The sequence below is a fragment of the Anthonomus grandis genome, chromosome 13 (assembly GCF_022605725.1).
Source record: "Anthonomus grandis grandis chromosome 13, icAntGran1.3, whole genome shotgun sequence".
Taxonomy (NCBI): Eukaryota; Metazoa; Arthropoda; class Insecta; order Coleoptera; family Curculionidae; genus Anthonomus; species Anthonomus grandis.
In genome coordinates this window covers 476,740-492,773 of record NC_065558.1, presented here as the reverse complement: position 1 = coordinate 492,773, position 16,034 = coordinate 476,740, and the positions used below count along the sequence as shown (strand labels likewise).

The 16,034-nt window shown below is 32.5% G+C and overlaps 1 protein-coding gene across 7 annotated transcripts in view; it reads left to right on the top strand.

Annotated features, from left to right (window-relative positions):
• Positions 1–2,452: 2,452 nt before the first annotated feature.
• Positions 2,453–16,034, top strand: part of LOC126744142 (RB1-inducible coiled-coil protein 1) — a 55,362-nt gene continuing 41,780 nt past the window's right edge. For 3 of the 7 annotated variants that reach the window (XM_050451494.1, XM_050451492.1, XM_050451489.1), the window contains exons 1-2: positions 2,455–2,765; positions 10,509–10,649. In XM_050451494.1, the coding sequence (XP_050307451.1) occupies positions 10,582–10,649 (68 nt within the window). In that variant the 5' untranslated portion in view covers positions 2,455–2,765; positions 10,509–10,581. Of the gene's footprint in view, positions 2,766–2,819; positions 2,965–3,045; positions 3,188–10,508; positions 10,650–16,034 lie in introns of those variants that run through there. The other 4 variants (XM_050451493.1, XM_050451495.1, XM_050451491.1 and 1 more) reach the window with 4 other exon arrangements.

The following is a 16,034-nucleotide window of genomic DNA, read 5'->3' as shown; positions in this document are numbered from 1 at the left end:
TTGCCTCAATATTAAAAAAAATAAACAAAAGCAATTTAATTTTTATTTCTTCCAGGCAGTTAAAGGCATATTCTTTATGCAATTGAAGTCTAGTTATAGTTTAAATACTATTCATTCTTTTAAAACGTACTTTATTTGCCTGGAAGAAAAAAAAATACATGGACGGTTTAATGTGACTTCAACTACTTGGAAAATTTTAACCAAGAAATTTTGAATTACTTCCAGGCAGTCAAAGCAATTTTAAAAGAGTGGAATTTGACTTTCTTTTATAAGAAGGGTACAAGTAGGTGCTCATAAGCTGACCCAAGACTGAACAAACCCAAGTTGTACTACCTGCAATCCGTAAAAAGAATTGATTTCTTAATGCAAACTCTGGAAGTGGCATGCATTATTGTAGGGTCACCCTATAGCTCTTTTGCATTGATTACTCTATAGACTATAGGTCTTATTTAAAAAAATTAATATTTATTTGATAGAAATACTTGTTGTTTATACAAACTTTCATATTATAATACAAAATAAAAATTACTCGTATCTTATATAATTATAAAAAGTGTTTTTTAAACATTGTTAAAGTCGTAAGTAAGACTTTTTCCCCGATAAATTACCTTCCTGAATTTTGCCTCAATATTAAAAAAAAATAAACAAAAGCAATTTAATTTTGATTTCTTCCAGGCAGTTGAAGGCATATTCTTTATGCAATTGAAGTCTAGTTATAGTTTAAATACTATTCATTCTTTTTAAACGTACTTTATTTGCCTGAAAGAAACAAATATACATGGAAAGTTTATGTGTGACTTAAACTGCTTGGAAAAATTGTCAAATTATAACCGAAAAATTTTGAATTACTTCCAGGCAGTCAAAGCAATTTGCAAAGAGTGGGATTCGACTTTTTTATAAAAAGAGTACAGGTAGGTGCTCATAAACTGACCCAGAAACAAATAAAACCTTTCAAATAAATTGTTCAAAGTGACCTCCAAATTGAGCCAAACAAAAGCCTAGATAGTTGTAGAAATGTCTTTTAACATTTAGGAGCTGCCGGGGAGTAATGGTACGCGAAGCCTCGATAATTCTATTACGAAGTTCTTCGATATTGTTGGGTCTGCCTCTAACAATATCAAACACTTTCGATGATAGATAGCCCCAATAAAAGTTATCTAAAGGCGAAAGATCGGAGCTTCGCGCCGGCCATTTAGATAGCCCAAAACGTCCAATCCAGCGTCCTGGGAACGTGGCATTCAAAAACTCGCTAACAGTCGCTGCACTATATGCAGGGGCTCCATCATGTTGAAAAATTATCCTGCCATTTTGAACAGCGTTTCCTAATGCGGGAATGACCTGCACCTGAAGTAATTCTAAATATTTTGCAGTATTCAGGCTACCCTCTATGAAAAATGGTCCAAGAATTCCTGCCCACACGTTAAGTTTCTGTCTTGTTTGGGTATGCGTTTACTGGATGACGTGAGGATTTTCTCGCGCCCATATTCGAGTATTTTGTTTGTTGACTGTACCATTTGTACAGAAAGTACTTTCGTCTGAAAATAGTATTTTGTTTGTAATTGTGGGGTCGTTGTTAATTCGTTCAATCCGCTGTTCACAAAACTGCATTCTAAGAAAATAATCATTAGGCAAGAGTTCTTGAACATTTCTAATTTTAAAAGATTTGTATTTTTCTTTTCTGATTGCCTTATAGCAACTACTCCTACTTTTTCCGGTAACTTCAGCAAACTGAGTAAGACTATTTGTTGGATTTTCTTCAACGGCCAAGCATACCTCCATTTTAAATTCTTCGTCTACTACAGTTTCGATTTTTTTTTTCGTTTTAAGTGAGAACTGGTGATGCATCCAATCGTAATAAATTTTTCATGAAACCGTTGTACGGTTAGGATAAGACACGGCAAAATTATCTACCACTTCTTGCGCCGACATTCCTCTAATGTAGTTTGAAACCATCTCAATACGTTCCTCCGTAGTGTAAATCGACATTTTAAAGAGTTTTTGAACAATTTCAATGTAGCAATTTAAAAATTATTTTGTGTCACTGTCAGATATTTGTCTATCTGCTTTGAAGTGTAAAGGTAATGAAGGTTACGAGGTGCAGAAAAAGCAAACTTTTTCATCAGAAAAACGTATTTTAAATAGGTTTCTCGCACATTTTTTTTGCAAATAAATGTGATTTTTTAAAGTCTGTTAACTTAAACTTCACTTGTTCCAAGTTTCAATCCTATCAATTAAATAGAATAGGTTCTAACATGGGGTTGAAAATATTACACCCTATGACCCGAGATAAAAAAAATGCACTGTATAAGCTGCTTTTATAATAAGAATTTCTTGTTAGACAATGTTTGATAAATAAATAATTTGAATTTGAGAGTACGGTCCTGTGTATTACCAGAGGCCGCCACTAGCGGTGTCAATCTCTCCAACTAAATCAAGGAGGAACGTCCTTTATTATCGGAGGTTCTGCACATATCCTTGTGAATTTATAAAAACACTTCCTACTGTCAGCTGATAGACGATGCGAAATTGCGCTCTGGCTAAAATGCCTAATTTTAGCCCCACTCGCATCCTTACTTTGTGATTGATCATCAATGGACGAAACGGTTCAGTGCGAATCAACTTTTTATTATTAAAATCGTGTTTGCGTGTGTTTGTATATAAAGTGACGACGATGCGTTCGCCCCCTGTGTTCAACAATTATCATCATCAACATCATCATCATCATCAGCTGGAGCTGGTTATAAAAATGTCGTCGTAGAGTGAAGGTAAGAAACCCCTCTAGGGAAATTCACGGTTTTTCCACGGTTATCGCGTGTGTCATTCCACCCACGGTTTGTTTGTAGGCTTATTTCGATTCGCATGCCAGAGTCCACCCTTTCTTTTTCACCCCGGTCAGTGTTTAAATCCGATTTAATGGTGCCATCCTTTGTTGTTTGTTGTGGAAATGATTGTATACCTGCGCAGGTAGAAACTTGCTTATACTATAGACAAGTCATTGTTTACATTAATTTCTTAGTTTTTCCACCTAATCTTATTTAGGTTACTTTTGTTATGGCACTTGACCTTTATAGATAATAAGCATGTATAATGAATATTGACATCAACCTCTAATATGTACTCAATAATAATGCTAATCGGTGGGGGGGCTGTTTTGTTTCTTTATTGTACATTCAAATTTCCAGAACAGGTAAAGATTTCATTATCATTTATTTATTTGGGTAGGGGTACCTAAACTACTATAGCTCTAATAAAGCTTTCTAGATGTTCCTGGTTTCCTGAGAACATCGGTAAAAGAGAAGTGAAAAATCTAATATTTTCCATTGTATTATTATTTAAATTTAATTTGTTTAATAATGAAATAAGTTCTTCTTGAACTTCAGAAGTTTCCTGTGTCACAGGTGTTAAAGTACTATCTAAATTAATTTCTTCTACGTCTGAGTTTTCTGAGCTATCTGAATCACTATCAGAATTAATGAAATTTAACCCTAAAGCAACCCTATTTTTTAACAAAATTTTTCTCAATCGAGAAGAAGTGTCAGACATTAAATGGCAATTACTTACAGTGGTGACATGGTTTGATCCACAGAGTCTATACTGCAACAATTTTCCTCAAATGGTACCAATCTTATGCCTGGATAACGTCGAACTGGTCTAGATAGGATATGGTTTAACACACAGCTACGGTTATGTTTTACCAATGTTTGCAGAACTGCAATCTCTATATTTAGTTGGAAAAAAAAATTCTGTCTATTTTCCACTAAAAAGAATTTTAGAAGAATTAAAATTCACTTTCGCACAACGGAACTTCCGATAAAGGACGAAATTGCACTATCCTGTTCGCAGAGCCAGTTAAATAACAAGATCGATGGAGCTTCTTTTAAAAAACATTTATTAAAATAAGGTTAACTGGGAGTACAAATGTATGGTGAACAATAATCCCAAACAGCGAGCTTTGACACAGAACTAATGCTAAACTTAACCTAACGACGATCGTATATAGAAAGAAAGAAAGAAAATGTGCTATATTACGTAAGACAACAAAATCTTATGTACAAGCATCCTAAAAACTAAAAAATTCCAAATTTACTTTAAATTTCAAATTTTAAACAAACATAACATCTAAAACACTTTACCATAACATTTACACACATTACCAAAATTAATCATAACAAAACAGATTGAGAAAAAAAAAAGCATCTTTTTGATAAATTTCATTAAAAAATAAGTAAAGCTGTCAATAAAACAGAATTTAGAAGAAGTAAATTAAATTATTTAACAGGAAACAAAACTAAAACACTACAATGATGTCAGAGCACAGGTTAAAATGTATCATTGAAAAAATCTTCAAGGCTATAATATGCCCTGGATAATAAAAGTGATTTTAATTCCTTTTTGAATCTCTTAACTTCTAAAATTTGTCTGATACATAGAGGAACATGGTTGTAAATTTTTTTGCTAAGGTATATAAGTGAGTTCTTGGTGAGGGAGGATGTAGGGATTGGTAAGGGAAAATCGTTAACCTGGCGAGTCATATGACCAGTGTTAGAGGGAGGTTCAGGACATTTATGAATAAGAGTAGCTGTTTCTAAGATAAAAAGAGAAAAAAGAGTTAGGATTTTTTGAGATATAAAGAGAGGTTTACAAGAATCTCTTAACCCAGCGGAACATAGCTATCTAACTGCCTTTTTTGAATCACAAAAATTATGTTTAATAATCCCTTGTTGCTTAAACCCCAAAAAGGCAAGCCATAACAAAGGTGGGACTCAATAAGAGAAAAGTACACTGAATGTGCAACTACCCCTCCCAGCTCATGTCCCGCCATTCTTACTGCAAAGCATCCAGAGGATAATTTTGATGCAAGATTTAGGATATGATCTTCAAAGCGAAGGCGACCATCAATGGTAATACCAAGGAACTTACAGCTTTCTTTGTTTTGCAAGGGGGAGTTTTCACTAAACATAAGGCCCTGAACGTCACACTTAAATCCCATAATAAAGGTTTTGCCCACATTAAATACAAGCCTGTTTGCAGCACACCACTCCGATAAAATCTTAAGATCCTTAAAAACCTGGGCTCTAACATTATCAGAATCTCTATGATTCCATAAAATGGTGGTATCATCAGCAAACTGAACCACTTTGCCCAGCAGTTTTAATGAACCCAAATCATTTACATAGAGCAAAAATAATAGTGGTCCTAACACTGAACCCTGAGGTACTCCAGTTTTAAGGGATCTGGAATCGGATAAACATCCAGATACTTTAATATAGAGATACTATATATAGAGACAATTTACATAGTCAGCTATAATGACTATTCTAGGGATGTGACTTGCTGTTCCATCCCTTGCCAAGGTATATAGAGTTACAGTGGTGTTTTATATCCTAGTGCAAATTATATTTGAGGTATCTATAATACAATTCCAAATTATTTTACTTGAATAATTAGTATACAAAGCAATTATCAGTGAGTAGAGCGGATGGTTAGCTAGAGTCTTTTTTATCGTTCAAAAACTAAAAGATTTTTAGAGATGTAAGATGTAAGATGGTTTGCCAGTGGTTTAACCTTTAATCAAGCCAAATATTTTGGCACATTTTTTTCTTTATTTGCATTGTATGATGACAAAAAATTAAAATTTTTAGTTTTTTTTTTGCTTAGTTACAGAAAAAAATGATGTTCCTATAAGATACATTAACCGCTCAGATATTTTTAACATAATGTATTAAAAAACAATTGCCGAATCTTTCCTTGCACAAAACATAATCTTAGACTACACTTTTGACAAGTAACCCTGGTACACAGCCTACATCTTCCTTTCTGTGTAAATATGGCAAATGTCCTTTTTGGTCATATCTGATATCGTCAGTTGGTCCTGCAGTGACTGGAACTTTGATCACTAATTTTTAGCAAAATCAGATTTTTGAAATTTTGTCTTTTGCTCAGATTTTAGCTGGTAAATCTAATCTTTTGTGCACCCCAACCAGCTGCTACAATCTATGTAACCACTAATTAGCTTATGTACGAACATCATACCCGACATATTCTGCTATGTTTCAACGTAACCAGATGTAAATGACTCTCAATTAATGCAAAATCCTAAAAATTTATGCTGAACTTTCCACAGTCAAATTGTGTACTGCCTAATAAGGTGACCAAACTATGGAGGCAAATTCAAGCTTATTAGGATGAACCAGAGAGCCATAGACACTCTTAATAGTATCCAATGCCTGAAAACAAATCCAAAAATTTTTGATGATTTAATTGTAATTTCCTTTAGATGTTTACTGAAAGATAGATTCTCTTGAAAAATGCCCCAGAAATCTCTTACTTTGGATACATAGGTATTTTAACTGTTCCCCATCAATAAGATAGGAAGTAAGTAGTGTGTTTTCTGACCACCTTATAAAAACTAATAAAACAGCATTTTCACAAAAATGTTCTGAAAGAAGTGAAACTCGCCAAACTCAAATCAAACAACCTACTCAAAAAAACCCCACGATTAACTCGGTGGAAGGCCTTTGAAAAAATCTGTATAAATTGAGTCAACCTGTTTAAAATCCTCCAAGGCTTTGATTTGCCTATTTTGATATAACAACAAATTTGTGACTACTGATCAACTAGAAAAAGAGCTATCAAAGAGTGAGAAATGCAACTATAGTTTCTGACCTCACTCCTTTCCCCATTTTTAAAAACAGGGATTACAAAACTATACTTCCATTTATCAGGAAATACAGAAGTTTTCAATGACATATTGAACAAACTGAAGAGGTTTAACAATTGTGCATATACACTTTTTGAAAAGCACATTAGGTATGCCATCAGGACCCAAAGTACAGTATTGTGCATAAATATAGCAACAAGCGATGTTTTCAAAAATATGATTTGCTCCTTTATTTATTCCATATTATTTATTTACTTTTAAGTACATGCCTCTGTATTATTTATAAATATACCGAGATATCATAAGAATGCCAGTGCAGAGTAAGGAACTTCATGTTTGTGTATTTAGACAATGTGCATAAATATAGCAACATTCTTGTTTCGCATTTATTTTATCAGTTAAATATCGATTTACCTGCTGTAAAGTTGTTATTTTTGAATCTCAGAATTAACTTAAAATGGTGTTAGGCAGAGTGACATTGCAAAAAGCTTACGGCTTCAACGGTCAATCATATCCAGAGTTTGCAAAAAATTTCGCCTTACTGGAATAGCTGCACCGGCGCCCATTCCTGGTAGACCCAGAAAAACAAATTTGAGGATGGATAGGCAGCTGGCTACGAATTTCGAAAGAAAATCCTTTTTTGTCTTTTTTCCAAATTTTGGTAAAATTAAAAGAGGCTGGAGGAGTAAACCTCAGTTCCAGTACCATAAGGAGAAGATTAATTGATGCCAACTTACCTGCTCGTCGCCCCGCCAAAAAACCGTTACTCTCAAAGAAGAATGTCAAGACTCGTTTTCACTTTGCCCAATCTCATGTCCACTGGTCTGTAGCTGATCTGGTCTAGAAAGTCATATTTAGTGATGAATCTAAATATAATTTAGTCAGGACTGATGGAGTGATGTACGTCAGACGCCCCAGTGAACAAAGATTAAACAAAAAGTACATTTGCCCCACAGTTAAACATGGAGGAGGAAATATTCTTGTATGGGGATGTTTCTCGGCTCGTGCCATGGGACCCATAGTAAGAATAGTGGGCAAAATGGATCGTTTCATGTACAAAGACATTCTGCAAACACATTTAGTGCCATATATGGATGAAGTCATGCCAGTAACAGCCATATTTCAGCATGACAACGATCCAAAACATGCTTCTCAATTTGTTAAGAGGCTATCCAATGAAAAAATAAATGTAATGGCCTGGCCATCTCAATCGCCAGACCTAAACCCTATAGAGAATTTATGGCATTACATTAACACCAAAATCAGGTACCTAGCATATTAGGTGCCTAATACAAATATTTATTTATTTTTATTTATTTATTTATTTAATAGACGGGATCAACCCCATTACAAAAAAAACAATATTACAAAGTTCAATAGTTACACCTAACCATAACTTAAAATAGCTAAAATACAAATATGTTTTTACAGGCAAACCAACATAAAATCAATAGGAGAGTTTACACAATCTCTCTAATTTGATTCCTAAAACTAGACAAGCCAATGCCCACAACTTCAATATCCTCATGGTTGATAATATTTAAGGTTCTTTCGATAGGGGAGTGAGAGGCATAGTTGGTACTGTGAAAAGACAAAGCAAATAGTTGGTTTTGTCTCAAGAGTCTTGAGGGGACATTGAAGCTAATTCTACCGAGAAGGTCGGGGCATACAATCAGACCATTAAGAAGCTTAAATACAAAGGTTAAATCACTACGAAAACGTCTTTCATTCAATGTTGTGATAGCCAGCACTTCCCGTGCATCATCATAAACATGATCGTTCGGTATTTCCAAATTTAATTTAAATAGACAAAATCTCAAAAACTGAAACATCTCAACAGCTGTTCATGTAATAGGGGGACCATATCATTGAGCCATACTCCAATAAAGAAACCACCAAAGACATGTACGCTCTCTTACAGGTCTCGACTGATAGCTCTCTACAGTTACGCAGAACAAAACCCAGAACCCTGGAGGACCTCACCACTATATTATTTATGTGTATATTAAAATTTAAATGATCGTCAAAATAAATGCCAAGATCCTTGATTGTATCAGAATACTGAACAGGGCTTCCCTCTATATTGTATGATGTTACAACTTTTTTACTTCTTTTGTGAAAACTAATATAATTACATTTCTTTATGTTTAAGAATAAGATATTGTTGACACACCAATCATTTAGCCTATTCAGGTCATTCTGTAACAAAATTTGGTCTTTGGGAGTCTGGATTACTCTATAAAATTTCAGGTCATCTGCAAACAATAAAAAGGCACTATTTTCAAAACATGTAGCTATATCATTAATGAAAATGTTAAAGAGCAATGGTGAGCAGTGTCCACCCTGAGGTACACCAGAACATATATTGATATTGCTGGATCTAGCACTACCGAATCTAACCTGCTAACAAGAAGCTTGTGAACCAGGCAACTATATGATCGGAGAAACCAAACACTCTAAGTTTCTCCTGCAAGATTCTGTGATCGACTCTATCAAAAGCCTTGGAGAAGTCTGTATAAATCACATCCATCTGGCATCCCCTTTCCAAGGCATTCAACAGATCCTGCTGATAGATCAACAAGTTAGTGATCATAGATCTGCCCAAACTAAACCCATGCTGCTGATTGAGCAACAGCTCCTTGCAATAGAAATAAATTTGGTCCTAGATAAGACTGTCCAACAGTTTTGGAATGGCCCCCCTATAGTTGCCTGTTTGGTCATTATCATCTGATTTAAATATTGGTACCATAAAATTATGCTTCCATAATGACAGAAAGAGTGCTGAGCCAAGGGATTTATGAAAAAAGCAAGAATAGAGGGTGAGAAATAGTACAGACACATTTTTGTAAAAAATAGTTCGGTATCCCATCATTTGAAATAGTGGAAAAGGCTTGGAAAGAAGTGGACAAGAACAATGACTATATTATGAAATTAATTGAGTCCATGCCAAGACGATGTGCAGGACGATGTTATAAAGGAGAAGGGGTACTACACGAAATATTGAATTGATTTTAATTTAGTTGGGTTATATTTTTTTTAGAATCAAATCTATTTTTTGTTGCCATATTTTTGAATAATAAATTTGCATAAAACAATTTGGTGTTTTATTTATTATGATACAAATAATATGATAATATGAAAATATAAACAGGCTCTAACTATTTTTGTAAATAATATATAAACCTTACTTATAAAATAAATACTAAAAGATATATAACAGGAAAGTTCAATGTTGCTACCTTTTTGCACAATACTGTATATCTATTAGGCAAGCAACAAATCCCATTGAAAATGTCCTGAACCAAAATTGTTGCAAAATTTAGATTTTGATAAAGATTACTTGTTGATGCCCTGACATTCATTCCAAGATCCCTATTGCTACTCCTTACATAAACAGTTTCTCTAAATCAATGTTGAACATAAATTGGGACCTGTAATCTTCTCTCTTTCTTTTACACTCAACTTACAAAACTAAAGATAATCTAAATGTGACCCAGATTAGATCTCTTTTTGGAAGACAAGTATCTCAATTCAGAAGAAAACCAATTAGGATATTTACTACTGTGAAACTTCTTGAGAGAGACAAAGAGAGCAATTCGAATTCCCAATATCTCATAAAAACAATTCAAATTAGACTCAATAATGCCACCCAAAAAGTTTTAAGATCTACATAGTTTGCATGTTTAAAATCATAGTAAAAATCATAAAATGAGAGATTGTCAGAACTATTTAAATAACACATTTACTGAGCATGTTGATTACTCTATAGAATTTTACATGAATATATTCAATGACTTTATTATACTTGTATATTTCATCACATATTAACAATTTTTTCTATCTACAGGAAAAACTAGGTTCAATATCATAATAAAGACTTTGCTTATCAAACAAAAACCAGATCCAGCGAACTCTTTAAGATGGTGCATGTATTCTTCGTCCAACCGGGGGACATGATGACCTTCGATAATGAGTTCCTCATGAAAAGGTAAGAAGAGAAAGACTGTATACACTAATCAATCATACCAAGTCCCTGAACCATTGACTTTAGCAGAAATTTAATAGTATAAAGTGGTAAAGATGTAAATGTTTTTCATGTGCATCCAATCATTCCAGTTAAATTCCTTTGGTTGAGAAATTAATTATTAAACAAAGTTCTATGAAAAAAAAACAATTTTCAAACAAATATTCATAAGCAAACACCCTAATCCTTTATGTTTGCTCATTAAGAAGTAGTTAAGCTTATTTACTTTAAATATTTAATGATATCTAATAAAAAGACCCATTAGAGGTATGTAATATATTGACTTATGTTATCAAAATTACCAGTGAAAGTTAGGGAGTGAATACCTAAGAAGGGATTTTCACTTATGTATCTAGATACTTTGGAAACCCTTAATATACAGTCAAACTTTTGTTAATGTCTAGACTTAATCTCTTAACTTGTATATGTAAAACTACTAATAAATGAAATGCTTCTTGGCTGTAATTGGCCCAATTATGTCCTCTTAAACTATATGAGGAAAGTTTGTTGTTTTGTTGCAACTAATACAAATTGCAGAGCAAACTAAAGTGTTAAAGTGTTATAAAAAGTTAATTTTCAAAGTCAAAAACAAGAATATTAAGTTAAGTTGCTCGTACAGATTCGAATGAATAGCCTAACGTTAAGACGATTAAATTTTAAAAATGTTTCACCAGTCAAAACAAATTTATCTATAAAAATTGGAAAACCCCGACTCGCACGTTGTTTACTATCATTTAACTGGAGAATGTTTGTACCTCAAACACATCAGGTTGATTTTCTTCCAAAATTTTTTTCAAAACTGTTATCGCCTCGCCTATTTCACCCAATAGTCGGATTTGTTAATAATATTTTTTTAAACGATGATATGAATTAAATCATTTGAATTTAAATTTCACAAGGTTGATGGCAAGGCCAAACAAAGGCGCACGTACTCGACATGTGCGATTAATTGGTGAAATTTTGATTAAAAAATAAGTTGAAATCTATCGAATCTGTTGGTTTTTAAGCCAGACTTTTAGTACTTGAGAAATTCACAACAAATAATTCTAAAAAGTAGTTGTAACCTTTTGTCTTTCCAATGGGTTCTTTTTGTACTTTTAGAAATTGTGTTTTATACTAAATTGCTGTATCTATACCTTCTCCACCAGAAACTTTTTATCTTGGATACATACCAAAAGGTTTCAATAATCCTGTACAGCTTCAATCTTTTGGGCTCTAAGAGCTTTGAGTCTACTTTCTAAATTATTTGAAAGAATCCCTTGTTGTTCCGCTATTCAGGCAGGGATATTGCAGGAAACAATAATAATGCAGTACTTTGAGGAGAATGGGCTGTTTAAAAAGAATCAATTTGGGTTCAGGAAGAACAGGAACACAACACAAGGTATTGATGTCATGGAATATTTTGATGAGCAATGTTATATTAGTACAGTTCTCTATTGTGACCTCAGCAAAGCTTTTTACTGTGTCAACCATCAAGTTCACAATAATCAAAAGAGTGTCTGCCTTCTAGAATCTTTCTTAAATGACAATATCAGGTATTGTTAAAGTTAGATTTTAATGAGCAAAACTGGTTTAAATTTGAAATGTATGCTCATGAGTGGCTCTAAACCAGAATTAGGTTCTCCTAGGTCCTTCCCTGGTATATATATCTGAGCCTAAAGCAGAAAGTTATTGATATACAAGAATTCTTCATATATCAAATAAATTGTTCTTTGGTAAATGCCTCAACTTATGAAGTGAAAACTTCATAAAAAACCTTCAAATACTTGTTGAGCTATCGTGACTAAAAGTTCAATCTTTATGAGAAAAATTATATAAAAGAGAGCCTAACCTAGATCGTTAAATTTTCTATTTAAAATCATGTTTTATGCCCCAAAATGATCCTTGGAGATCCTCCTTCACTGGTCCAAAAAAATTATCAGAATCCATCAAAATGTTTTTATGTAACACCGAAAACTGTCTCTATATGAAAATAAGTAATTCCAAATTTATTGTTGCATATGTCCATCTCTAGTAAAATTGAGCTTAACTCGGAAAGTAGTTGAGCTACAAGAATTCTTAATATATCAAATTATTCTTTAGGAAACGAAGAACTTTCAGTGAACACCTCAAAAAAAACCCTCAAATGCTCTTTGAGATATCGTAGCTAGAGGTTGAACTTGTATGACAAAAATTATTTAAAAGAGAGTGTTTAACCAAAAAATTTTTCGTGATGATTTTTTTTTAAATGCTGAATTTCTACTTATTTCCGATAAAAAAATGGCACATCAACTACTGTTTGCTTTCGAGAAATAAAATAGGGCTTTTTCACGTTTTACTTTAAAACCTTAAGGTTATTTATTTATTTATTACACTCTCACAAACACATTGGAAATGTAATTACATGTTAAGAGTGCTTACTAAGCCAGTAACAAAGGCGAGAAAACGAAAGACTACAACTAAAATATACTAACTAAACAAATTAACAATATAAAAAAAACATATAGCAGGTTCTAAAACAAATATGTGTACTACTTATACTTTAAACTACCTAAAATCACAGATCTAATTTGTCCTATAGAACTATTAAAGAAATCTATATCACATTTTTGTATATATTCATTACTTTGGTGCATCATTCGATTTATAGGTGAACTACTTGGAGTTAAACATTGGAACAGCTTTTTATTTCTTATTCTTAAGTCAGCATACTTTCATAAGAAATCAATATAGGGACAGGTATTATGAGTTCTTAAGTATAAATACCTTAAAAACCTCTTTTGCACTTTTTCAATTTGATATGCACCAATGACTGTGGTGACCAAATAACAGAGGCATATTCTAAATGGGGTCTAACCAAAAAATTGTATAGCATTATGATTGATTTTATTTGTTTAAAGTTTTTAGTGTTTCTAATTACAAATCCAAGAACTTTATATGCTTTATTGACAATAGCTTCATAGTGCTGGTTAAATTTAAAGTTTGACTGCATGTACACAACAAGATCCCTACATTCCACTTTTCGTGTAAAAGTTAAAACATGACATTTAATGACATTCTATTGACCTTAAACCACTCAGACACTGAGTCTAAATCACTCTGCAACTCATCACAATCTTTAAAATAGATGATATATGTTTAAATAACTTAAAGTCATCTGCAAACATGACACACTCAGAACATTCTAATAAACTAAAAATCACAAACAGTAATGGACCAAGGTTACTGCCCTGTGGCACTCCAGACACTGCCATGTACTGCACAGATAATCCTCCTTAACCCATCTTAACCCGTTGAATTCTTTTCTTTAGATAGGAAGCTATAAATTTACATGCAGACAGAGAAAAACCGAATATTTACCCAGTTTAGTGATCAGCAGACCGTGATCAACCTTATCAAAAGCTTTTTCACAGTCCGTCATGATCACATCTAACTGCTCCTTATTGTCAATAGCCTCTGTCAGAAGGTTAAGGATTGGTGACAGTCGAGACTCCCGGGAAGAAACCGTGCTGCTGTGTTATGTGAGAAAAGTATAGATAGAAAAACTATATAATTTTTTATAATCTATAATTTTCTTACAAGGCATTTTTTTTCAAGCAATTATTTTGTGCAAAAAAACCATTTTTGATTAAGCCTGCCCTTAGCCCCCCACCCACCCCACATTACTTATCAGTAAGAAATTGTGTTCAAAAATCAGTGTTTTCCATAATAATATGCATGAATAACAGCGCTGATTTCGTCCTTAATATTTAATTTAATAATTTTTTTTTTTTAAATTTGATATGATTTTATATATAAATATTTAGTATAAAAACAGTGTTATTAGATTGGATGATAAACAGTGATTTTTCAGAAGAATTTCATCAAATATTTAAGAAGTTTAAAAACTAGATATGTATAGATATGTAATTTTTTAATGCCGACATTTTCTTCCTTTTATAAACAGAATAGTATGCAGTGTACAGTTTAATAAATATACCTTGACCAAATAAAATAAATCCAACCCAACCCATGTAAGCTTTACAACAATACATTTAATAGTATCTAAATCTGTTAAACCAAAAAACAGAGCTGTAACTGATAAAAATTTAATCAGATCAAAGCATTCAAAGTTAGTAAAACTATTATAAAAATTAACTGAATTGACAATATTAGGATTTTTTTATTATATTATCCAGCACGCCTCTGACGGCGGCAAAGTTCAATAGACTTTTTGCTAATATTTGGCTCCTTCAAGTAAGAATAAGAGGACTATAACCAAAACTATCCTAGATTGTTAACTTTTCCATCTAAATTAATGCTTGATACCTCAAAATGATCCTTTAGGATCTCCCTCATTTACTTCCCTAAAAAATTATTAGAATACTTCAAAAAGTTAATAAAAAATAAATAAACCTCATAAAAATTAAATTGAAATGCCTGGAAAAAATTAGGAAATTACATTAAATGCCTGGAAGAAAATAACATTTTAACTGAATCACTTTGGGACCAAGAAAAAGTGGCTTGAAATTTCGGAAAAAAAAAGAAAAAATGCATCGAAATAATTTAATTTCACTTAGGCTACCTTGAATAAATAAAAAGAAACGTTGACAGCTTAATGATCGAGTCAACATTTCTGAGATGACTTAGAACCTGACAACAAAATGGAATTTACACATTAAAGGGGTAGCTTAAAAGTTAAATAAAAACCTGTACCTTTTTAACCATTACCAATAAAGATTTAGCCATTAGGCAATAACAAACAAAATATCCACTTTCAAATACAGTGACAAATTTTAAAATACATGACATTATTTAAAAGCTTTGAACACAATATAAAAATTAAAAAAAAATTACATATCACAAAATGCTTAGATCAAATCTTTTAGTTTCTTTTTAAAACAGGGATAGCTTAATATTTTAAGATTCTCAGGTATTTTGTTATATAAACTAGCTGCCTGATATATGAAGCACGACCTGAAAAACTCTATATTATGCCTGGGAATATTCAAACTATTTTTTCCCCTGATATTTACTTCATGGCATTCACCATGAAGCTTAAAAAATTCTGCTAAATAATTTGGTTTAACTGAGATAGTGATTTTATGCACTATGGAACCCATATGCACTAAAAGCTCCACAACATGCTGATTGACATGCTCTCTAAGAGGTACACATCTGACATATCTGGCACAGCTGTTTCGAATTTATTGTATTTTAAATTGTGAGATATGGTCCATAGTCAGTGTCTAGGTAATTAGAAATTGAATGAATTAGAGATTCTGTATGTCTTTTTTTGGTTTCTTCAGGGAGGATGTATTTCTATTCGTGAATTGATTTTAATTTAAAATAGGCCTGTCTACATCCATTATTTATATGAAAATCAAATTT